Source organism: Bubalus kerabau, chromosome 10 (assembly GCF_029407905.1).
Source record: "Bubalus kerabau isolate K-KA32 ecotype Philippines breed swamp buffalo chromosome 10, PCC_UOA_SB_1v2, whole genome shotgun sequence".
Taxonomy (NCBI): domain Eukaryota; kingdom Metazoa; phylum Chordata; class Mammalia; order Artiodactyla; family Bovidae; genus Bubalus; species Bubalus kerabau.
In genome coordinates this window covers 12,234,514-12,260,989 of record NC_073633.1, presented here as the reverse complement: position 1 = coordinate 12,260,989, position 26,476 = coordinate 12,234,514, and the positions used below count along the sequence as shown (strand labels likewise).

Here is a 26,476-nt window from a genome sequence, read left to right as displayed (position 1 = left end):
TCTGCCATGAAGGTGGCAAACTCAGATGTTCCTGGCAGTACAGCGGCCAGGAGAGCACACCCCCGTCCACCCCTGGCCTCCAGGTATGGAACCTGGGCAACTTTATATTGTGTGATCATCAGTGACAACCATCCTTGCACAGTGAAATCTCCTACTGAATTGGTTAAGGGAAAGCTGTTTTCAATGTGACTCAAGTTTGAATTACAGACGAATATGCTTCATAACACTTGCACTCTGTTGTCTCAGCCGATGGGACCACACGGCTCCCTTAAGTCACTTTGCAAGCAGCTGAGGTGCTGTGAAATGAACTGTGTACACACTCCTAAGGGAAGGGGTCATTAAAAGTGTTTAGTTTAACGAATTTATTTAACAAACACTAGATGGCCATCCCTGTTCCAAGTGCTTTCTAAATACTGCCTCACATTTACAGAATTAACCTTTCCGTTGTGTTCCAAAATAAATTCCTCTGTTCCACAGTATTCCATTTAGCTCTCATTACAACACGTGTGAGGCTGGTACTCCCAAATCCCACTTAAAGATGAGAAAATTGAGACTTCAGAGAACACTGGATTGGTTCAAGATCACACAATGTAAGACAGAATCCCAATCTATCTCACTTGACTGCAGAGCTTGTAAAATGCCTTGTTGTAGATGCAGTAAATATGTAAAGAAAATCTCTCACAACTTTATTTCTACTATATATTAGCTTGACCAACTTTCTTCCTTGCAGGAATAGCATAAAAGTAATTTAAAGGCTGCAAATCAATCAGAACTAGTGGGGTCCAGATAAATGAGGTTTAAATTTGGTTATATTCCTCCATCAAATCTTCTATGATTAATGAAATTTACATTTTTGTACAGCACCATTTTTTAATGTCAATTTGACTACAAATATTACATAAAAATAATGAATTACATATTTAAATGGGTAATTAAAATTTAATTAAGATTGACCTTATCTAGTGATAAGAATAATTATGAGCAAATAATACTCATTAAAATTGGCTATATTGTGGAAAAAAAAAAACACTATGATATGTGTGCTAATGGGTAATAGAGAACTGACAAATTTTGCCTTTTGTGTCAATATGATGTTTAAAGACCAGTAAGCAATTAAAAATCACTAAGCTGCACTGTGCAAGAGCAAGTATCTGGCTTTAAACGTTATCAAGCATATAAATACTGTTTACTGTAAATATTCCCAAGGGTATCTTTTTTTTAAAAAATAATAGTGTTTAAAAGACACCTTTGACTAAAAAAGAAGGAATAATCAAAGTGCTTCCCCAAGTGTTTAAAGTTACTTTGAAACACAACAGGGTAAAACTAATTTTAATGCCAATGTTTATAGAGAATTAACATGTTTCTAAATTCACTCCTGACTTCTTAGCTCACAATGGCGAATCATAAAATTGAGATTCTAGTTTCCGGTTATGTGATAAAATCAAAGTTTGCTACCAAACCCAACCGGAACAGCCCAGGACTGTATATGAATTGATACCTCGTATAAACCACGACATTACAGAAGAGTGTATGATTTCAACTCACTTTCTTTGTAAGTTGTCTAAACAAGTCTTTATGTAAGTGTCATAATAATTGATTTGCTCTTCAAAAAATGCTGCCTTCTTGTTAAGTGCATTGAGCGTCTGCTGAAGTTTTTCCAGTTCAGCTTTTCGAAGCTTACGATGGATTCTTTGATTTCGAATATCCTAAGGTAAAAAGGAAAGGCCATGGTATGAGATTTAAGCAGGAGTTTGCGTTATAATATTGCCCCTTTGGGACAAGAAGAATATCTAGTACTCAAATCACTCTCTGTGACCGTTACAACAGTTTGGGCTTCCCTGGTGGCACACCAGTGAAGAATCTGCCTGCCAATGCGAGCGAGTCAGGTTAACACCCCTAGAGAAGGAAATGGCAACCAGCCCAATGGGCAGAGGGCTCTGGCGGGCTACAGTCCATGGGGTTGCAAAGAGTCGGATCTGACTTAGTGACCAAACAACAATACCAGTTTATTTTGGTCACCTCATTTTAAACTCTCAGCACCCAAATGTTCCCTTTTTACTTTAGAACTGGGAGTGTCCATATTTTACTTTGAGATGTAAGGCTGATGGAAAAGCAAAGAAGCAATTTTAGAGTAAGTATACAATTAATCTAAGGAGAACTAGTGTTTTAAAAAGTGTACAAGCAAGACTTTAGCAGGAGACAATTTCTTCAGAATGTTTTGAATTATATATACTTTGGAGAGTGCTTTATCCTGAAAAGTGTTGTATTTCATCATTACATTCATTTTCTTTTCTTTCCTTTCTTAGCTATCCTGCCAGGATTGTGGGATCTTAGTTTCCCAACCAGGGATCGAACCCTGGCCCTCAGCAGTGAAAGCTCAGAGTCCTCACCACTGGACCACCAGGGACGCCCCCATTTGTGAAATAAATTTTTTAAAAATATACTTTTTAATCTGAAAAATAGTTTCCAACATTTGCACAAACAACAACTGGGATCTCAAGACTAACTGAACAAATTCAACATGGATAACTATTAGTTGGATTTAAATAGAGTTCCTAGAACATGAAGCTGATCAAGCTGCTTACAGCTTGCGAGAGACACGGTATGGTTAAACTTACAAACATACAATTCTTTTTTTTTTTTTTTAATTCTTATTGGTAAATTAAGAAAATGTTTAAGAAAACAGTTTATTATTATTTTTCCTTTGTGGACAAATTAAAAACCATTTCTTTTAACTAAAAATTCTTCATTAAGTAGAATCTTTGAGGGGATGCCTTCATGATAGTTTTTTTCTTTCTTTAAGACAAAAGCCTCAGTTTCTCTACTGTACATTCCCTAAGAGAAGTATTTTCCAACCCAGAATTACAGAAAAGGCACCACTTCCCTTGAATCACTCAGGCTGGAAGGAATAACCCTATTGCCAGTAATGGCCATAACTTTCCATGGAAGAATAAAGCTGAGTGCACTTCCCTTTCAGAAGTTAATTCTTTTTTTTCTGATCATGTAACTGTCCTTAACCTCCAGATCCATTTTAGTTTGCATATTTGGACAAAAGAAAACAATGAAAAAACTTTTTTTTAACCCAAAATATATACTTCCTTATCCTTGGCAAACAGATCTAGCCTTTTCCTGTGATGTTTCCTTGCACTAATTTGATATCCTTTTCTCAGGAAGTTTCTCAACTGTAAAAATATGGGATGAGAAAACAGAAACTAACTTTGAAGTCTGAACTGCATTCAGGCTAAAGTGACTAGAGACAAATTCTCAGGGACATGGAGGTATCATCTCAGTGGCAGGTCCTATGGGCAAGAGGATTATATGACAACTTGAGTTATTACTCAAGAGAGAACGCTCCTAGAAGTGTCACTTTTAAAATTAGTAGGTATTGTTTAAAGCAACAGATGAAACTCATCTATTATGTTTCCTAAGCATTGCTGTCTGGTATGTTTCAGCTCTTCTGACAACTTGGGGGAGTTGCGCCTGAATGCTCAGCTCAGTGTCCTCAGTATGTCCAACTCTTTGCAGCTCTACAGACTGTAGCCTGCCAAGCTGCTCTGTCCACAGGGGTTTCAAAGCAAGAATACTGGAGCGTGTTGCCATTTCCTCCTCCAGGGGATTTTCCCAACCCAGGGAGTGAATCTGCATCTCCTGCGTTTCCTGCATTGGCAGGCAGATTGTTTACCACTGGGCCACCTGGGAAGCCCCTTAATTGGGGGAGTTGTGGTTATTCTCTGTTAAAAGTCATCAGCTGCTTTGAAACCTTAAAAAATCTGTAATATTGAGGAGGACAGGAACCATATGTATATAACTATGAATCTTTCATGTCACCTACTGAGTCCCAGCGTGTGAGCAATGATTAGCACAGAGGATAAGATGGTTGGATGGCATCACGGACTCAATGGACATGGGTTTGGGTAGATTCTAGGAGTCGGTGATGGACAGGGAGGCTGGCGTGCTGTGGTTCATGGGGTCACAAAGAGTCGGACACGACTGAGTGACTGAACTGAATTGAACTTAACGCAAAGCAGAAAGAATACTCTTCCCCACAACCTTGGCAATCTTATTGAGAATGTCTTGGTATTTGTTTTTGGATGACACGTGTCCAGTCTGTTCCAATGTCCGAAGATTCCTCTGGATTTTCCTCTTTTTCTGCTCTAGGGGCAGCTGTGCATCTTCAACCATAGACCGGCCCTGCTTCATGTCTTCGGGAGTTCTGGAATCTAAAACCGCACGGTTCACCATGTCTGAGGCATGATCTGTCTCCTGGAAAGGGAACATCAAGATGTTGATTTATCTCTGATGTCCTGACCTCACAGGTTCAGAAGCTGCACAAGGTAAACCAATATCAAAATGAACGAGGTCCTCAAGCCAAGGTCTGGAGACCAGAATCACATGTTCCCCAGGGGTTTTGTGGCAGGGTCTTTGGGAAGGAATTACTTTGTTTTCCCGAAAAACAGAGCAGTGGTGGCAGGCCTACCCTGAGCAAAATTCTAAATCATTATTTTATGGTTAATGTGACAAGTTATCTTAGTAACAGATGTATTACAAGGGATAACCAGCATTTTATAATTCCCTGGATGGAAGGATTTCAGTATTGGATAGGACAGTCCAGTTGAGAAAATTAAAACTAGATTATCCATTAAAACGTGGCCACGAGAACCCTGAACATCCAGAACCCAGTTGAATGCTCACACACGAGCCATATTTATGGACATTTATAAGCCGTGAAGGCAGTCAGAGACCTTTGTCCTGGTAAAGCAATCATTCTCAAACTATGAACTCTGAAAAATCTGCACGGTTTCTTTGAACCAAAGAAATTAAGAGTACGCTAGCACAAAATATGTTTCCAAATAAATGATGAGTAAATGAATGAATCAAAACAGTTTGGATAGTTTGTTTAAAAAAACTATACAAGAGACTAGTGATCTTCACATGTCACTGTACTAGAAAATTGATTGACACAGTAGACAGAGTCTAAGACTATAAATGTTATTACACACAGGAAAGACAGATCAACCTTAAGGACACAGTAATAGTAAGCCAGGTCAGTAGTTAACAACAACAGTAGCAACCAATGTTGTTGAACACTTAGTATGTAACAGATATTTTTCTACTCACTTAACATGTTTTAACTCAGTTACTCCTGAATTGGGTACTATTATTATCATTCCCATTTCATAGTTGAGGAAACTGAAGCATAGAAATATTTCTAGGTGCCTAGCATTACACAGCTAGGAGGTATAGAGCTACATTTGATTTTGGAAGCTGGCACTCTTAGTGACTATGCTACATTTGGCGGGAAAGAAAATACTCTTAATAAAATATTAAGAGTTAAAATTCTCATACTCAGTACTATATTTTACCCACTTTGGTTATATATACTTTTATTAGAAACCATGACATAACGATTTCTTCACAACCAATTAAGAATGATTCAGGAAAATCATGTGTAACCCAGCTAAAGTTCAAAAAAGTACAAAAGTACAAAGAGGTAATTAAATTGATAATCTTGTTAGTGTTTGTTTAGGGAGTGGCAATTATTGAAACTAAAGCAATAAAACTGAAATTAATTCAGAACAAACTAAATAATGATACATTTTAAAGGATGCTGTTAAAAGTTTAATGCAAGATTGTTATGAAATTTTATTTACACCAGGATAATGGTGCTCTGATCTAATGGACTCAAGATGTTGGCTTCCGAAGCATTTGAAAAACAGTTTTAATGGGTAAGGCACTTGTTCATTTCTTCAAGTCGGCAAAAACACAAAATATGAAAGGTATTTTTCTATATCCTGTTGACCAGAACAATTCCTTAAGTGACTTATCTGCCTATCCACTGCAATGAGTAGTCTTCATTTTTAAGCAGTCCATTTTTCCCCCTTTGTTCCCTACACTCACTGTTCAAAATTTACCATGAACATTCAGAGGCTCTGAAATACCCAGAACTAATCTTCTAGTCTAGGATAAGATTATTTAGTATACATTCAGTGCCGTATTTTCCTATTTCATTTCCGTTGATATTCCATGGATTTTCTATATAACTGAAGTCAGTTCACTGAAATTTTTACTTCCAAACTGTGTCAGATAGTTTCTCTGAGATAACAGCAAACATTTGGCACAAAGATTTGTTACTAAAATCAACACATATCTAAGGTACTTATTATTTACACTCTAAAGGCCAATTACCTGTTTTGTGCTTGCTGGTGTCTCTAAGATTTCTGTCAGTGTGCTTCCTGGTTGGTTCCGGATCACATCAATGATCAGTTTTTTGGTCCTTACAAAATAGAGAAAGGAGAGACAGGTTTTCAGACAGCAGTCTCGATGCACAAAAATCTGTTTCTCCTGAGGCAGTGCAAAGATGAAGCTTCAAAGAGAATCCTTAAAAACGGAAGCGTCTCGCAGAACTTCAGGATGTCTGCTTTAAGGCTCCCCAAAGTTCGTGAATGCGTGATAATCAAAGTCTGGGTTTTATACGCTTGAGGCCGTCAGATTATAGGGGCTTCCCAGGTGGTGCTAGTGGTAAGGAACCTGTCTGACAATGCAGGAGACATTAAGAGACCCAGGTTCGATCCCTGGGTGGGGAAGATGCTCTGGAGGAGGGCATGGCAACCCACTATAGTATTTTTGCCCAGGAGTCCCATGGAGAGAGGAGCCTGGCGGGCTGTGGCCCATAGGCTCAGAGTTGGACACGTCAGATTACAATGTCAGTATCCTGGGCACAAGCGTGTCATAACTACTCTCTCGTTTTCAATTTCATCTGTGCTTTTGGGCCATGCTGTGGCAGCCGGTGGGATCTTAACTCCCCAACCAGGGATGGAGCCTGCGGCCCCCGCAGAGGAAGCTCGGAGTCTCAACCACCCGGACCATCAGGGAAGTCCCCCCTTTCTTCTTTTCAGACTGAGACTACTTTCTGATGACCAGGAGGAACAATTGGGCTCATCACTCTGGAAGGAGCAAGAATAATATCTAATGTCCTGACTTTAATAACATTTAAACTTCTGAGCCTGTTGAAAACATGATAAGCTACTGGGAGCCAGACCAGCTGTTACTGCTGATGCTCTAAGAATGTTACGAAACACTGTGAAGGCCAGTGGGAGTGCAAGTCCCGTGTGGGCTGTGAAGGCTCTGGCTGCCGGATGACACAGCAGCCTGGAGGAGGGGTGGTTGGGAACTTGGATCTGGTGGTGGGACTAACCCATCGGTGAGGGTCCCTGGCCTCGGGTGGGAGAGAACAAGAGAGCTGCTCGGTAACAAGAGCCGGAAAACCACTCTGTCAGTGCCAAAACTATGTATTTTTTCATGTGTTCTTTAGGACAATCAGCCATCCTTTCCTAAGTAAAGATCAGGTTATGTAACTATGTACTAAGACTTTAATGTAAAAGGTAAATGGTGAAGTATGCTCCCTTTTACATAAGTAGAAACATTATTGGACACTGTGTCCCTTCAAAACAAAAACAAAAACGGAACATAAACAGAAGTCGCCTTAAATTACAAACAGGTCTAACCAACATCTGAAGTTCCATTCTTGTTGCATTGAACTTCAGTTCCTCTCTCAAGGCATACATGGTATCACGGGATGATGAATTTCTTCCTCAACTACAGCAGGAAATGTTCATACGGCATGAAAATTGGAAAAGGAAAAGAAAACATCATTCATGTTTTGAGTTCCCAGGGCGGGGGACTGCTCCCAAAGGACAAGAGGAAACTCTCAAAGGAAACTGCAGATATATTATTCTTGCAAATAGGATAAAATCCAACAACCCATCTGTAACCATTATTCTTCTCCTTTCTTATTTAAGTCTGTCTGAGAAGAATGATCACAACCATTTCCTCTGGCCCATGAGCTTTCACTGCTGGGGATTTTCGAGCTGTCTGGGAATGCACAGAGAAATGTTGCCCTAGAGTCAGAGGTGGACATACAGCTCATTCCAGCCATGTGCGAGACAACCCTGCTCCTGAGAGCCAAGAATCTATCATCTCCCTCCCCACTCAACTCCCCCCTCCAGTCATCATTATAAATATCTTAAGTGGAAACATCCGGTTAGAAATAAAAGCTCTGGGTGATTTTAAAAAATGTTAACACTTATTTGAAATAATATTCTAGGACTGACTGATGATATATGATTCCAGGAAACTCTTTAGAGAAGCTATCTGAGGACCAGCATGACCAGGGTCACTCAAGTGTGGCCTCGTAGGGACAGAGAATGTTTATCTGCTTGGGAGTGCCTGGAGGACAAACTGTCCTCACAGCCTTTCTCTTGAAACTCTATTTTATGTCAGGCTTCCACTGGACTCTATTCCCAAAGTTTCACCCCAGACTTCTTACATGTAAATAACTGTCCAGTTTCATGACAGAGAAATCACTACCTCGCCTTGCATAATGGTTAAAGATGCTGGAGTCAGACAGATCTAAGGTCGAACCAAGTGTGTGGACTTGTGCAAATGATAAAGACCTTGGAGGTGTTTTTTCTTTTTTTTCCTTCCTATTTACATAATGGAAATCTCTCAGGACTGAAAGAAAGATGCATGTACATCCCCTCTTTAGAGTCTGACGTGTAGTCAGCATTTGCGGGATCACTAAAGCATCACATGCTGCCCACAATGACAGCCACTGGTCATAGGTGGCCAGTGGGCACTTGAGACATGGCTTGTCCAAACTGAGATATGCAGTAAGTGCAAAACACACACCAGATTTGGAAGGCTCAGGATGAAAATGGAATGTGTCATGTTGCTGTCGTTCAGTCGCTCAGTTGTGTCCGACTCTCTGTGACGCCATGGACGGCGGCATACCAGGCTTCCCTGTCCTTCACTATCTCCCTGAATTTGCTAAAACTCATGTCCATGTTTGGAAGGCTCATTATGAAAAAAAGGAATGTGTCATATGCCACTAATAACTTTTTATACTGATTCCATATTGAAATAACAATATTTTGGATATATTGGGGTAAATTAGCATATTAGAATTAACTTCACCTATTCCTTTTTAAAATATGGCTTCCAGAAAATGTAAAAGTACCCGTGTGGCTCACATTAAACCTCTCTGAGATGCACAGCACTGGAGCAGCCCATTCCTGGACACGAAGCCCACTCAGAGAGGCCTGCCTTCCAGTGCGGTCCACTCACTGGACCCAGTGAGCCACAGGACATCAGCGCTGAGGGGGACCTTCGGGCAACAGTCCAATCCCTGGTTTTACAAATGAGTCAGCTAAGCCCTAAGCAGCTCCATTGTTATAGAAGCTCGCATTCTATTTTCTAGAGTTGCAGGGAACAAGCTGAACTCCCTTTCCTCCTCATCAGCCCTGCACCAACCTGCAGAGGCTGCCAGGACTGTCTTCCTCCCCTCTGCTACCACTTCTCTTTTTCCCAAGTGAAACCCCTCAGTTCCTTAAGCCTCTTCACAACAGGAGTTAGAGAATTTCTAGTCCTGCTCACATTTCAGTTAGCCATTGAATTTATGCCACGTTCCCCCACTACCACCTTAATGCAAACACAATATGCTAGATACGGTCTGACCAGCGTGAATCCACTGGTTAACGTTTTGGCCCCATGGATGTTCAAACAATAGGTGAGACAAGCCGATCAAATCAAGGACTCTGCCATCTTCCCTGAATGAGTAAAGTTAAGAAAAAATGCAATACACCAGGGAGTTTATTTGTCATAGCTCCACTCAAATCCCACAGTCAATAAAGGGGAGTGCATGGTGCTTGTAAATGGGTGTGGTCCCTTAGGTTGGACCAACTGCCTTCAAAGGGCGTCTGTCATTACCCCTGGTCAGGACCATTCCTGAGCCTCCCCGTCTGCCGCCTGCCTTACAATGTGCCCAGGGCTGAAAAGGAACTGGTGTTGATGGACGCTAAAAATCATGTGATTACACATTTTTATCACCAGGCCTCAAATATCCCCTTAGCCACTTAACTGCTTGTGCCAGTTTGGACCAAAACCAAGGAAATCTTTCAACTGGATGACAGATGCCTACACTGAATTATGTGATAGGAAAAAAATTCTTAAGCGATAACAAGCACTCAGGCAGTTAAGTATGAGTAAAAGCCACAAATAATGCTTTCTACTTATACACATGTACTTCCATAGAAACACGAGCTTAATAAAGGCCAAAAGGACCACATGCTTTAAGTTAAATCAAAAGTTATAATAAGAGGGATTTACAACCGTACAGTTCTTCATAATTTATAATGTGTCGTTGTGTGACCTCATTCACTCATCAGAGCTCTACAGTCCTCATCTCCCCTCCTCCCCATTTAATGGATAAAGGAAACAAATACTTAGGTGATTTGATCAGAATCCAACTGCTAATGTGTGAGATTGGGGCTGTAATCCCGGGTCTTCCTAGGCCTCCCCAACCAGGCTTTTTCGTTTGTTCTTTTAATACCACCATGCTTGGTAGTGAGGTGGTGCAGTGGTGAAGAATCTGCCTGCCAGTTCAGGAGACTCAAGAGACTCGGGTTCCACACCTTGGTCGGGATGATCCCTTGGAGGAGGAAACAGCAACTCACTTCAATATTTTTGCCCAATAAAATCCCATGGACAGAGAGGAGCCTGGTGGGCTATAGTCCATGGGGTTGGAAAGAGTTGGACAAAACTGAGTGACTGAGCACATGCTTGGTAATATTTTCAAAACAGCAATATCCCAGACTGACACCGCAGGCAGATTCTTTACGAGCTACCAGAGAAGCCTATTTCAAAGTGTACATTAACAGAATATCAATGGCCTGTGATATAAAGCATGTCAGTGACTAGATACTTGCTTCCCATTATTTTAGAATTTAATTTCCTCACCTCAAAGATAAAGACTGAGATACACAGTCTCCAAGCCCCCCATCAACGACACCTTTTATAATTATCTGTTAGTAACAGGATTTTGAAATATATACTTAAGGCATAATGTATTTGGAAGTAAGGCTTGCTTCACATCATGGAGTGAACTCTACCGACTGTTTTGAGCAACACCCAAATTCCACTTCTGAAGAAGGCTACTTGGTCAGTCTTGAAGTTGTTATCCACAATGAGCACTGGCTGTTTAGTGAAGGGCTCCGCCAAGACTAGGATCTCAACGTATGCCCGGAGGAAGGCTTTCAAGACCCTAGAGGCCAGTGAATGCAGTAAATTATTGAATCTATTAAAAACACTGGCCCAATGGCCTTTTTTATATAAATGGAAAAGTTGATCTGACAGTTCCAAGGAATCCCAGGCAGCCAAAAGAATCTTGAAAAAGAACATGTTGCAGGATTCATACCTTACAATTTCAAAACTTACTACAAAGCTACAGTGATAAATGTAGTGTGGTACTAACATAAGGACAGACATACAGATCAATGGAATAGAATTCAGAGTCTAGAAAAACCGTACATGCACGGTGGATCGGCTGTTGACAAGGGTCTAGACCATTTAATGGAGAAAGACTAGTCTTTTTAAGGAATAATGGTGGAAAACTGGACATCCACATGCAAAAGAATATTTGGGATCCTACCTTCCACCATACACAAAAATTCACTCAAAAGGGATCATAGCTGTAAAAGCTGAAACTATGGAACACTTAGAAAAAAAACATAGAAGTAAATCTTCATGATCTTGGATTGGGCAATGAATTCTCCTATATGACACCAAAAGCCCAATAAACAGCAAAAAATAGATAAACTGCACTTCATTAAGTTAAACAACAACTTCTACAGAAAAGGATCGTACTAAGAGAATAAAAAAGACAACTCCCAGAAAGGGGGAAATGTTTTCAAATCATATATATGATAGGGATTTACTATCCAGAACATTTAAGAACTCTCACAACTCTGCAACACAAAGGTAAAAATCCAGCTTAAAAATGGGCCAAAGACTTTAACAGACATTTCTACAAAGAAGACATAGAAATGACTGATAAGCACATGGAAAGATGCTAAACATTACTAATCATTAGGGAAATGCAAGTCAAAACCACAATGAGATACTACTTCATGCCCACTAGGATGGCTATAACAACAAAACCAAACAGAAAATAAATTTTGGTCAATTATGGAAAAACTGAAACCTTCATACCTTGTTGGTGGGAAAAAAGTCTGGCAGTTCCTCAAAACAGAATTACCATATGACCTAGCAATTCCACTGCTAAGTATACACGAATACAAAGTTGTATATACATGTTTGCGGTAGTACTATTCACTATAGCCAAAATGTAACAACCACCCAAATGTCCGTGATAACAATGGCATATCCATACAGTGGAATAGTATTCAGCCAAAACCACGTGCAATGAAGGAAGCCAGACGCAAAAGGCCGCATCTTGTATAATTCCAATTATACGAAATTTCCAGAATAGGCAAGTTTGTGGAGACAGAAAACAGATTAGTGATTTCCAGGACTGGGGAGCAGGGTCTGAAAAGGTGCCCCGGAGATGACTATTTAAAGTAGGGGGTTACTTTGGGGGTGATGACAATATTCTGGAACTAGATAGGGGCAAAGCTTGCACAACATTCTGGATGTATTAAGTGCCACCAAGTTGTACATTTAAAAGGTTAGAATGGGGGACTTCCCTGGTGGCCCAGCGGCTAAGAGTCCACGCTCCTGAGGCACAGGTTCATCCCTGGCCAGGGAGCTAGGTCCCACATACTGCCGCTAAAGACCTCGCACGCCACCATGAAGACAGAGGATGCCACGTGCCGCAATGAAGACCTGGGGCAGCCACATAAAAACTAATACTTTTGGAAAGAAAAGTTAGAATGGGTAAAGCAACCTCACTCCAATAAAAATTAATTAAAAAAAGGTTAGGATGGTAACTTTTACATTGTATTTTACCATGAAATGCAAAAGTAAATACATGAAACCACTGGCTGGGGACTAAAGAGTAGACAGTACTTGTGTCCAGCGCACCATGGGGGAGAGGGGCCAGGGGGACCCACACAGGGGCTGAGAAGGCTGAAGAACGCACCAGGCCTTCCTGGCCAGGATGTACCGCTCCCAACAGGGCTGACTTCCATGGTTTTGCTTTCAAAATGTGAATTCCCCAAATTCGCAGAGATGTGGAGACTCGTATTCAGAAATGAGTATAAATACACCTGATGTTCAGGCTGTCTGATATTTGAGACCATCCCAGTCATGATCTTCCATTCGTTAATGCCGGCATTTGAGCTGACTGCATTTAGAAGATAGAGTTCTAATAACAGACAAAACTAATTATGAAAAAATTTCTTCCTCTTACTTCTAAAAGACAAAGCTTATGAGATCATAGGATGACGGGCCTGATTGAATTTACATGGTGGAACCACACCATCTGTGTCTCCAGTTACCTCTGCAATTGGCACATGCTCAGAGGGGCCCAGGAGCAGCCTCCACAGTTTTCTCTCTTTTTGCTCTGTTGCCCTGTCCCAAGTTGCCTCCCTGCAAGTGCAATCTGACTTGGTCGCCGGTAGTTGAAAGCAACTGCCTTCAACTCTAATGAGGCCAAGGTTGTGCAAGAGTCCTGCAGTCTGTCCTGGGTCCTGCAGAAGAGCAGTGCTATCCATCGCACTGCAGACCCCTGAAGGCAGGTACTCTTAAATGACCTGCTCACCCCTGGGTCCTCAACTTCAAGCCCAGTGCCAGTGACACAGGCTGAAACTGTGTCAAGTATTTGGCTATCTAAACGACCAGAGCCTTAGAGATAACTGGAGCACAAAATAAGCAAGCCTAGTAGAAGAAGCACATATGTATGTACTTAGCACACTGAGTTAAGCATTTGGTGGTTTTTTTTTTTGCCATTTTAATGGGATTGAATATCTGGAAAAAATCAACTAGAAATGAGTGCTGTCTGAGGCATGTCAGTGGCAGAAGAGAAAGCTCCTGATGCCAATGAAAACAACCTCAGAACTCAGGACATGTAACTCGGGAGTCATGTGTAAAGTATTATTTAAATGTTTATTTCCTTTTGCCCCCATTTCCCACTTCCATTTTCGACCTCACCCCAACGTACAACTGTTCTAATGTGCTAATACGAATCCATTTGGTTCTATTAGTTCTTAAAAACTGTACGTTGGGTGAGCCCCTGGTTTTGGCTTATGACATTTCAGTTCATGGTGATGGACCGTTCTCTCTTACTCTGAATGTAAAGGACTGATGTACAATGTCTTCGAGGCCTCGACAGAAAAAGTACGGTATTAAGGGTATGAAAACTTCATGTGAAATTTAAGGACAGGGAGTTGACTATAAATAAAGTCAAAGTTGGTCAAGTTACCTAGGCTTAGTTTAATAGAAAAGATGTCTAATAAGTCAGAGAACAGCCTTATGTCTTACTGTGTGTGACTTTTACGTTACTGTTTTCTACCAGAAAATAAATTAGGTAGAAGGTATTTCCTTGAACTTCCTTGTTCTTTTGACCACTGGAACAGTCATTTCCTTTCAGCTACCTGAGGACTTTCATAGGCTGAATTAATTATTTCTTAAAGGGAAGGAATCAAATTACTACAAGGAAAACTAAAAAACAAGATAAGCTTTAGAAAGTAGTATAATATTTAGGTCTCTCAAATTATAAAGAATCTATTATTCCTGGTTAGATTTTTGGTGGATAAACACACTGTTTTTCAATATTTGGGCTTCCTTGGTGGCTTAGTGGCAAAGAATCCACCTCCAGTGAAGAGATGTGGAGATCCCCTGGAGAACGAAATGGCTCCCCACTCCAGGATTTTTGCCTGGGAAATCCCATGGATGGACAAGTCTGGTGGGCTACAGTTCCTGGGGTTGCAAAAGAATTGGATACAACTCAGCGACTAAAACGACAAACAACAACATTTCAATGTTTAAAAATGACTTGAAAATTTAGTCTAATTTGAATTTGCACGGTTTAAGATGCATAATTGGGACTTCCTTGGTGGTCCAGTGGTTTAGAAAAAGTGAAAGTGTTAGTCGCTCAGTTGTGTCTGACTCTTTGTGACCCCATGGACTGTAGCCTGCCAGGCTCCTCTGTCCATGGGATTCTCCAGGCCAGAATACTGAAGTAGGGAGCCACTCCCTTCTCCAGGGGATCTTCCTGACCCAGGGATCGAACCCTGGTCTCCTGCATTGCAAGCAGATTCTTTACTATCTGAGCCACCACAGAAGCCCAGTGGTTAAGAATCTGCCTGCCAATGCAGGGGACACCAGTTTGATCCCTGGTCCAGAAGATCTCACAGGCCGTAGGGCAACTCAGTCCAAGCGCCACAACTACTGATCCCAGACTCCAGAGCCCACGATCTGCAGCTACTGAAGCCTGTGTGCCTAGAGCCTGTGCTCTGCGACAAGAGAAGCCACCGCAGTGAGAAGCCTGCGCACTGCAACCAGAGAATGCCTCTGCATAACAATGAAGACCCAGTGCAGCCAGAGATATGCAAATAAGTGAAATTTTTTTAAAAAGATGAGAAAATGGAAACGTGTGTTCTTTAAGCCCCAAACTTACTTGATCATGAGGCTTTGGCCATCTATAGCTTCACCATCCCCTATGTCGTATTTGCTGGTCAGGTAAAGGGAAATCTCAGTCTTGGAGAGTTGATTTAGTGTGTTTACCTTGTCAGGGTCATTAGGGTCAACAGCTCCTTCCCCTGCAGAATAAAGCGCTGTTATTTTCCAATTCACTGATTGTGACGGTGTCATCAACAATGTTTGACAAAGGTTCTGTAGGAAACATGGGGCTGGGTGGTTGAGCAGGCGATCGTGGTCCTCAGAGAAAACCACATTCCAATATCCTTATAGTGGCTTTTAAAAATCTTTGAATTAAACATTAAAATAGCACGGGACATTGATATTCAAAATTTGAAAAAATTACTGAAAGAGAACTGTCAATAAAAGACAGCATTGGAAAAAATAAGAAGGAACTTTTAGTAAATTTTGCTCTTTTTCTTAATGATTGACAAATCCTTTTTGACACATACAGAGCTTCAAGAATACTAAATTGTTTTATAATTGAGCATACTAAGAAGTACAGAATCCTTCATGTAGAATGGGGCTAGTGTAGCGATTATCCTTTAAACAAACCTGCATATTAAATAAATAAGATTTTTTGATCTAGGATAGGAAAACCAACCAACCAAATACAAACCAGAGGGAAGACGCCCTTACCAAGAAAAGATTCCACATTAGGCACCTCTTCCAGCAGCTCCAACAGTTCATTCAGTAAGTCGTTTTTTTCAGGTGCAATCGCATCTTGGTGCTCTAGCAAGAGCTTTACATAGAGAGCAACACACATACAAAGATACAAGTAAATTCCCAACGGCTACTGTATTTACATAGTTCTCTTCCTGATTTTTCATGATAACTTTCTTCTGATATTGCTTGAATCTTAAACGCAAGTCTGACATTTATTAAAATTAGAGACCACAGAGAAACACAGTTTGTATTTTATCTTAGAGGCAAGTGCATACTCTTTATCAAGAAACTGCAGTTTTTATGAAAGGTGTTCATAAACACTCTTTCAGCAAAATCTTGCAAAATCTGTCAAGAGGCAGTCTCCTTCCATCTAAACCCTATGCTTCTTCCACATTTATATAAAAGGTCAAAGTTGAGGGATAAATTTTAGGAGTCTGGGATTAACACTACTATATATAAAATAGATAACCAACAAGGACCTACTGTATAGTATAAGGAACTATACTCAATATTTTGTAATAACCTATAAGGGAAAAGAATCTGAAAGAGTGTATATATGTGTGCGTACATATTAGTTCAGTTAGTTCAGTTGCTCAGTCGTGTCCGACTCTTTGCGACCCCATGAATCGCAGCACGCCAGGCCTCCCTGTCCATCACCAACTCCTGGAGTTCACTCAAACTCATGTCCATTGAGTCAGTGATGCCATCCAACCATCTCATCCTCTGTCGTCCCCTTCTCCTCCTGCCCCCAATCCCTCCCAGCATCAGAGTCTTTTCCAATGAGTCAACTCTTTGCATGAGGTGGCCAAAGTACTGGAGTTTCAACTTCAGCATCATTCCTTCCAATGAACACCCAGGACTGATCTCCTTTAGGATGGACTGGTTGGATCTTCTTGCAGTCCAAGGGACTCTCAAGAGTCTTCTCCAACACCACACTACAAAAGCATCAATTCTTCGGCGCTCAGCTTTCTTCACAGTCCAACTCTCACATCCATACATGACCACTGGAACAACCATAGCCTTGACTAGACGGACCTTTGTTGGCAAAGTAATGTCTCTGCTTTTGAATATGCTATCTAGGCTGGTCATAACTTTCCTTCCAAGGAGTAAATGTCTTTTAATTTCATGGCTGCAACGACCATCTGCAGTGATTTTGGAGCCCCAAAAAATAAAGTCAGCCACTGTTTCCCCATCTATTTGCCATGAAATGAGGGGACCAGATGCCATGATCTTAGTTTTCTGAATGTTGAGCTTTAAGTCAACTTTTTCACTCTCCACTTTCACTTTCATCAAGAGGCTTTTGAGTTCCTCTTCACTTTGCACCATAAGGGTGGTGTCATCTGCATATCTGAGGTTATTGATATTTCTCCCGGCAATCTTGAGTCCAGCTTGTGCTTCTTCCAGCCCAGCGTTTCTCATGATGTAGTCTGCATATAAGTTAAATAAGCAGGGTGACAATATACAGCCTTGGCGTACTCCTTTTCCTATTTACACACACACACATACATACATAATATATATACATATATATTCTGAATCACCTTTGCTGTATACCTGAAACTAACATAACATTGTAAATCAACTACACTCCAATAAAAAAGAAAAAAAAGTCAAAGCTGGGGGGAAAGAATCTAAAATAATGCAGAAGTCTCTTGACTAACATGGTAGCAAACTGCAAGGGCATTTCCATATCTCTTCAGAGAAAAATTACACAGTAATCAAACACTATAGTTATATTTTTTTAAATCAGGACTATTAGCTATTTTATTTTTTTGAGATGTTTAGTAATAAACTTATTAAGATATAATTCACATATCATACAATCCACCCATTTAAAGTGTAGAATTCAACGTTTATTAGTATATTTCATAGAGTTGTGCAACCATTATCACACCAACTTTAGAGCATTTTTAGCATTTACCCCGCCTCCAAAGAAACTCTGTATCTTTCAACAGTCATCTGAAAACAACCTTGTTTCCATAGATTCTTCTCTTCTGGACCTTTTATATGTATATATAATATATATATATATATAAATATATATATATATATAATCTTATAATATGTGGGCTTTTGTGACTAGTTTCTGCACTATTAGCTATTTTAATCTGTCTGGCATTAATGGTCTTTCATGGGTGGGGATGGCAGAGATGCCCATACATCTGAGACTCAGATGTACCAGCTGGTTCTTCCTTTCAGAATTCAAAAAAAAAAAAAAAAAAAAAAGGGCCAATGGTAACACTGCTGGGTGTTCGCCAGGTCTTAGAGGAAATAATAACTCTGGAGGAACAGCAGCATCCAGGACAACACATCTGCTTTTGTTTTCATTTAGAATTAAATTAAAACAATGTTTCCAAAATATGAGACTGGTACCCCTGGCGATAGGAAATATTTCAGTTGTTTTGAGTAGTTATCTTACAAAACAAAAATCTGAATCATATGATAAAATTAGTCTTGGCCATTTTTAATCTCTCTTTTTCAACAGCTTTACTGAGATACGATTAACACATGCCTGGGCTCCCAGGTGGCTCAAGCGGTAAAGAATCCGCTTGCCAGTGCAGGAGATGCAGGAGACAAGAGTTCGATCCCTGGGTCAGGAAGATCCCCTGGAGTAAAAAAAGGCAACCCTGTCCAGTATTCTTGCCCGGAAAATCCCATGGACAGAGGAGCCTGGCCAGCTGCAGTCCATGGGGCCACAAAGAGTGGACACGACTGAGCGACTAAGTACGCAAGCATGATGTTGAGCATCTTTTCATGTGTTTATGACAACTGTATATCTTCCTTGAAGGAATCTCTATTCAGATGATTTGCCTGTTTAAAAAATTATTTTTATATATTTTTAATTATAGTGAAATACAGACCAAAAAACCTACCATCTTAACCATTTTTAAGTGTACAGTTCAGTAGTATTAAGTACATTAATGTGCCTCCAATCTATACAACTCTTTAATCTTGCAAAACTGAAACTATATCCATTCAACAACTTCCCAGTCCACCACTCCAGTTTTCTATCTCTGAATGTGACTACTCTAGGTATCTTGTATAAGTGGAATGATACAGTATTTGCCTTTTTCCATCTGGTTTACTTCACTTGGCGTAACATCCTCAAGGTTTATCCATGCTGCAGCTTCAGAATTTCCTTCCTACTCAAGGCTGGATAATAGTCCACTGTATGTCTGCATCACATTTTTTCTACACCACGTTTATAAATGGACACTTGGTTGGTTCCACCTTTCGGCTACTGTACCACGCTGCAGTGAACGGGAGGGTACAAGTGTCTTCGACTTTGCTTTTCGAGTATATACCCAGAACTGAATATGTTCTTAACTTTTTTGAGAAACAATCACATTGTTTTCTATAGCAGCTGTACCATTTAACATTCCCACTGATAGTATGCTGCTGCTGCTGCTGCTAAGTCGCTTCAGTCGTGTCCGACTCTGTGCAACCCATAGACGGCAGCCCACCAGGCTTCCCGTCCCTGGGATTCTCCAGGCAAGAACACTGGAGTGGGTTGCCATTTCCTTCTCCAATGCATGAAAGTGAAAAGGGAAAGTGAAGTCGCTCAGTCGTGTCTGACTCTAGCGACCCCATGGACTGCAGCCTACCAGGCTCCTCCATCCATGGGATTTTCTAGGCAAAAGTACCGGAGTGGGGTGCCATTGCCTTCTCTGACTGATAATATAACAGTGTTCTAATTTTTCTATATCTTTGCTAACATATTTTCCAGTTTTTGTTTTTATATCAATAGTAGCCACCATAACGGGTGTAAGGTGGTATCTTGGGTGTTGTTGGTTTTTTTCCCAAATCAAATGACAGACTCATTGGCTGTCTCTGTTATACAATGAGGCAAAATCACTGCAGTCTTGATTTGTATTTCCCTGGACATGAGTGATACTGAACATCTTCATGTGCTTGTCAGTCTTCTGTCTTCTTTGGAAAATCATTGATTCAAGTCTCTAGTTCACTTTAGAATTGGGTTGCTTTCTGTTGCTGTTCGATTGTGGGAATGGTTTACATATTCTGGATATTAACTTTAAGTCAGACATGTGATTTGCAAGTTTTTCTCCCATTCTGTAGGTTGCCTTTTCACCATGTTCATTGTGTCATTTGAGACACAGCTGTCCATTTTTATTTTCAGTTGTCCATTTTTAAATCAGATTATTTATCTCCTCATTGAGCTGTAGGTTTTCTTCATACATTCTGGATACAAGTTCCTTGACAGATATACTATCTGCAATTATTTTCTCTCATCTTCTTGGTTGTCTTCTCAATTTCCTGATGGCAATGTTTACAGCATAAAAGTTTCTGACTTTGAGGAAGTCCAATTTATGTCTTTTTTGCCTGTGTGTCTTTTTTCTTTTTGTGGCTTATACATTTGGTGTCATATCTAAGAAATCACTGCTTATCCAAGGCTGCAAAGATTTACTCCTATGTTTTCTTCTAAGAGTTTTATATGTATATATTTGAGAGATTTATTGATTGATGGCTGTGCTCGGTCTTCTTTGCTGTACACAGGCTTTCTCTAGCTGTGGTGCGAACTTCCCACTGCAGCGGATTCTCTGTTGCAGAGTCCAGGCTCCAGGGCGCATGGGCTTCAGTAGGGGTGCTGTACGGGCCTAGCTGCCCTGAAGCACGTAGAATCCACCTGGACCAGAGATCGAACCCGTGTCCCCTGCACTGGCAGGCGGAGTCTCAGCCACTGGACCACGTGGGAAGTTCCCCTTTCTACTCTCTCTCTCTCTTTTAAAGAATTATATATATACTTTGCTTTTGGTTATGTGGGATCTTAGTTCCCCAAGCAGGGATCAAACCTGTGCTCCCTGCAGTGGAAGCTTGTATTCTTAACCACTGGGCCACCAGGGAAGTCCGTTCACTCTGTTTTAATCGGGAAAATTAGCAAAGGAGAGAGTTATCTGTTCAATGTCACATTTTCCCTAACATTCCCTGATACTTACAAATTGGGTTTTTAAGAATGGGAGAGGAAGCCTCAGGTTCATAGCTTCCAGGAAGCAACTATGTTCAACTATTGTGTTTTCATCACATTTATTTACTTTTAAAGTTTCTGTCCACTGCAAGGCATGCTAGTTTTTCTACTATGGTTGGATTTAAAGAAAGATGGTATATGAATAATAGAGATGATAGAAAGACATGGCGAAATCTGGACGGGTGGTGCAGTGGATGTTTGGGGGGAAGGTAAGTCAAAGACAAGAATAAACTAAGCAAGGTGGATCAAATCAATTTATATTCTTGTTCTCTCAAGAGAGGGGACAGCTGATTTGGCTGCGTCTCTGGAAGGGACGATTTAGCAGCCACCTTCTACTCTCTGTTCTGATAATTACAGAACATAAAAAAATCTGGAAATATCTCCTTCAAGAGCTAATTTTGAGGTTCTATATGTTCCTTAGGGCATGAGGGGCAAGCATGTGGCCAAAGGTCTGGCCAGTCGTGTGGCCGTCATGCCCGAGTCCACATGTGGACTCCTCTTTCCTGGAGACACAATAGACAGGGGCAGTCTTCCCCTGCAGTTACATTTTTCCCACATTATTACATCTGCTTCCAACCACACACAGAGAAGAATTCCAAATTGGTTACAAGCCATGTTTCCTGGGATTGGATTCTGTTTTTAATTCTTGTTAACAAAAGGAACAGATTATTTCTCTTTAAAGAGTAACAGTCTAAATGAATTACAGTAACATTCTCTCTCTGCTATCCTTGGGAAAGAATCTCCCTTTCCTTCCACATGGCTATTGTCCTTAGCACACATGTAATCAACATGTGGACTTTTTTTTTTGAGATGAATAATTTACCACAGAAATAGACAAATGGGTCGAGGTCCAAATATGAATGAGTTGATCTGTCTGTTAGGAAATTATTTTCGCAAATGGTGTATTACCGGACATGTCTGCTGGCTGACTTGGGGTGTTTATATATAGGGTAAACAAGTATAGCCTCTTTATTTAATCCACCCACTCAGTCCCTCAGCTGGTCTTTCAGAACTGTTTTTGTTTAGGGTCACTCAAAATGCTGATGGAGAGCTTGCTGCAGAATTCAAGGAAGGTTCCCTGTCCCAGCCCTGAAAAGGGGAGATCAAAAGTAGATCCAATCTTTCTTTCCAACCCATATTTAAACTTCGGTTACTTAGAAGAGTTTGATAATAAAGAGTGAAATTTGGGGCAGCCAATTTTTGCCGCTCATTAGTATATTTGGTTTGGTGGGGACAGGGGCGAGACCTTTTAGAGGCGTGTCTTTGTTTTCCCCAGTTGTATGTATAATCGGAAGCTGGGTGTATCCTTAACCACCTTCTGGGGCTTCCTGACCTTTAGTCTGGGTCTGAGTCACCTGGGGTCTGGTTAGAACGCAGGTTCTGATTTTGTAGGTCTTGCGAGGATTTCTAGTATTAGCTTAGCGTAGCCATGTCCAGAACTGTTCTTGGAAAGATTATGTTTTAAGAACCTAGCTGTTTCAGAATAAGTTCTGCTTGGTCTTAAACAAAGAACCTCACAATGCTGAGAAAACTGCCCTGCCCCTAAAACACACCTAATACAGGCTAATGGTTGACGTGATGTCTGTGTGTGAACAACAGGGAGGCACTATGACACAGCACTGACTGAAATTGCTTGCTTCTAAGAAATGGGGTTTTCTAGAACAACAGAAGAGATTCTTTGTAGATGGCTGTTGTTGGAGGCGGGGGATGGGAGTCTTCTTTTCCCCAACCTAGAGCAGCCTGTTTATTCCCTCTCTCTTTATGTCCAAACCTTAGAAGAGAGGGAACATTCTTATTTTCCCAGAAAATTGCTGGAATAGCAAAGAGAATTCCCGAAATGGGGAGAGACTGACCATGGGGTTCAGGCAGTATGGCCTTGGTGGGTGGAGAAAATACCAGGACTGCCCCTGCTCAGGGCTTAAACCCTTCACCATCTGACTGTAGATGGATCATGGAAGAAGTAAACGTTCCTTTTTGGGAGAAGGAGTCTTCCTAACATGTTAAGAATCAGAGAATAAACATCATGTCAAAAGTGAACTTTTCTTTTTCAGGAGAAGGAGGTTCATCAGTGTATAAGGGGCTGGGAATAAACAGTGTGTTTTTTTTAGGATTAAGAACACGAGCAGGAGCACATGCTCACAGTAACTCTCTGAAGAAACTAAACATTCTCAAGACTGATGTCTGAACCCCAGGTCCACTGGTAAGACCCTCCTCCAGCCTCACTTACTGAATGTGTGTTGATGATTTCTTCAATTGAAATATAAATGACTGGCTTGCTGACTGTCACCACATCTGTGTATTTATCCATATTAAACTTTTCTTCTGGTTCAGGGACATTACATGCTTCTTTGAAATACTTCCTAAAAAAAGGAAAAAAAAATTTTAGAGTCAAATTTGTAAGTTTTATCAAAATCGTGAGATCTTCAGTGATGGGGAGGGCTTTGTGTTTTCCTGCACTTATTGGAGGACCTAATCGAGCACCTTCTGGGCTGACTCTAGACGGCAAAGCCGAGTCCATGTTTCTGGGTATTGCACCCAGCTCCTCAAATAGGGACAGACAGAGCAGTTACGCCTCAGGCCTTGTGACGGACCCAGTGTAATTAAATTATGGGCATATCGTTTAAAAAATATGATTTAAAAATGCCCCCTGAAATCTAAACAAAAGTGTCAAGACTGACGTTCTCTAAGAATCAAGTCTTTTCAGAGAAAATAACCCCAAAAGCAGTTAAGCAATTAATTAAGAGAAAAAGGAAGTCAAAAGAGGTTCTAAGAGAAGATAAGGAATTACAAGAAATGTATGCTACTTTTTTTAGTAACATCAAATTTGCTACTTTAATTGGCACAAACTTCTGCCTTCTGCACCTTCAACAGCCTTTCAGAGTTTCTGTTACCAATCTGACGAAAATGCAAGGTAAGCCTATTCTGCTCGTAATTGATGTAGACCACAGTTGCTGGCTGGAAAGGCTGTTAAGACCAGACACACAGTTACATGCAACGGCCCCGCCCTCCAGTGCTCAGACTCTTCAAAAGTCTGCCATTTTAAGCTACTGTAAATTTCAACCAAGAGATGCAGAAAAGCCAGGTGTGCCGCGATAATGGCTTAGGAGGGATTCTTAGCACAGGTAAAACAGGTATTTCAGTCTGTAACTGTGTTAAGTGTTTCCTATGCCTAAAGTATCCTTGGTGTATCTCGTAAGGGCACCCAAGACTTGTCCACCGGAAAGAGCCCTTGCCTTCCCACCCCAAGGCCGGGGGAGGGGAACCGGCGGGCAGCCATGCTCCCACGGACAGCTGGCCTCCCTGTGCTCCCTTGCCGATCGTCTTTCATGGTTGCTGAGGGACACAAAGGATGAATATAAGTGGAAGAGAAAAAAAAAACAAGATGAATTTAGGAGATGAAGGGAGACTTTTGGTTTTTTCTTTTAAATGAATTAGAGTTGGAAACATTGGTGTTTAGTAGGAATAATCTGACAAAAAAGCAAGTACAAAAGAACAGCTAAATTCGCAAGAAATGGATGCTACATTTTTAGTCAGGGAGCATATCTAAAATTAGCAGTGTGAGAAAAATCAAGGTTTCTCATAATAAGAGGATTTGGGGTAATTTCTTCACGAGAGGCCAAAAATTGCAAACAGAGATGAATGCTCATGAACTACCTCTGTCAGCAGATAAATCACTAATCTCGAGGAAAACTGAGGAACAGAAAATTATCATTTTCCGAGTTGGGGCTCCATGGATGTCCCACTTGTATGACTGACTGACAGAAAAGAGAAAACGAAGGCCAAGAGGAGTGTGCTCCCTTAGAGAGCTTCTGAGCGAGCAGACAAGCCTCCGAGACTCACGCCTCCTCCCACGTCCCATGGAATCATCAGTGATAGAACTTGGAGAGCAAACGATCAATAGAATTGTCTCACATGTGTATTTAAGAGATGTTCGAGCACAGGACACATTCACACACAATCCTCTAAGTGTAACAGCTGGATTTCCCCCACCTGTCAAAACCAAATGCGCTGTTTCCTACCATTGTTTGGTACAGATAAGGCAAGTTTTCCTGAATAGACAAAACATAATCCTTTTTCCAAGTTCAAAAAAGTAGAAGTTAGCTATTTTGATTCTTTTTTTAATTCTAAGTACTACAAGCCTAGGGGTTTCCCCAGTGGCTCAGCAGTAAAAAAAAAATCCTCCTGTAATGCAGAAGCCAGGGGTTCCATCCCTGGGTTGGGAAGATTCCCTGGAGGAGGAAATGGCAACTCACTCTGGTATTCTTGCCTGGAAAAATCCCATGGACAGAGGAGCCTGGTGGGCTACTGTCCAAAGGGTCACAAAGAATCGGACAAGACTGAGTGAGCACACACAAACCTAAACATACGAAGATGATTAAATATTTCTTTTTGTCAAAAGCACAAATCATACATATGGGGATGACTCAATGTAACAGGGGCACCGGGTATAGGGGCAGGATCGGGAACACCAGACGGAGGGAACTCGGCCTGATCTTCCCTGCTTCCTCTCTCTCACGGTGACAACCAGCACAAGAAATGCCAGCAGGGACTTTTCTGGTGGTCCACTGGGTAAGACTCTGCCCTTCCAGTGCAGGGGTACAGGTTCAACCCCTGGTTGGGGAACTAAGATCCTATATGCTGTGCAGTATGGCCAAAAGCATAAATGACTACATAAAATTAAAATTAAAAAGGTTTTATAAAAAAAAGGGGAAAAAAAGAGGTTCATGCTAAGGTGATAATTTAACACAATTTATAATTAAAAAAGAAAAAAGAGAAATGCAAGCAGCCCCCTGGGGTTCCTGCCCTCACCCCCAACTTCAGCTCTGGGCACAGAATACACATTACTCTCGTCCACCACCTTGCAAGCTTCTCCAAAGGCAATGACCCCTTTCACCTGAACTCCTGATACGTCTCTGATAAATAACTGTTCATAGAGGAGAGGTGCTCGTTTTCTCCTTCGAAGAGCTTGTTGGAGGCTGCATGCTGCAGGACCTTGGCCACTGATCCCAAGTTTCTCCTCTGGTCGGAATTGATCTGACCTCCGGCTGTCATGTCAATGATATCAAAGCCGTCTGGGGCGACGATGGCTGGGTTCATGTACCGGTAGTACAGGAGGTTTCCAACAATCTGGAAGGAGGCAGAAGAAGAGACTGTTTTTGAGAGAGAAAACTCGAGTTTGGAGTGTTTTTGTTTTGTTTTTTGGTCTCATGGCTGTGGGATTATTGTAATTCCCTGACCAGGGATTGAACCCGGACCCTTGGCAGTGAGATCTTAGAGTCCTAACCACTGGACCACCAGCGAAGTCCCTGGAGGAGGTTTTTTTTTTTGTTGTTGTTGTTGTTTTTAAAGTTAATATTAATCGACATTTCCCAAGATAGCAAATCATTTTCTGAT

General features: G+C 41.1%; 1 protein-coding gene across 3 annotated transcripts in view; it reads right to left on the bottom strand.

Annotated features, from left to right (window-relative positions):
- IQGAP2 (IQ motif containing GTPase activating protein 2) overlaps positions 1 to 26,476 on the bottom strand; it is a 305,783-nt gene that overhangs the window by 6,688 nt on the left and 272,619 nt on the right. For all 3 annotated transcript variants that reach the window (XM_055536607.1, XM_055536609.1, XM_055536608.1), the window contains exons 27-33: positions 25,977 to 26,209; positions 23,310 to 23,442; positions 16,072 to 16,174; positions 15,413 to 15,554; positions 6,187 to 6,274; positions 4,051 to 4,263; positions 1,546 to 1,706 (exon numbers count right to left, since the gene is read on the bottom strand). In XM_055536607.1, coding sequence (XP_055392582.1) covers positions 1,546 to 1,706; positions 4,051 to 4,263; positions 6,187 to 6,274; positions 15,413 to 15,554; positions 16,072 to 16,174; positions 23,310 to 23,442; positions 25,977 to 26,209 — 1,073 coding nt within the window. The remainder of the gene's footprint in view (positions 1 to 1,545; positions 1,707 to 4,050; positions 4,264 to 6,186; positions 6,275 to 15,412; positions 15,555 to 16,071; positions 16,175 to 23,309; positions 23,443 to 25,976; positions 26,210 to 26,476) is intronic.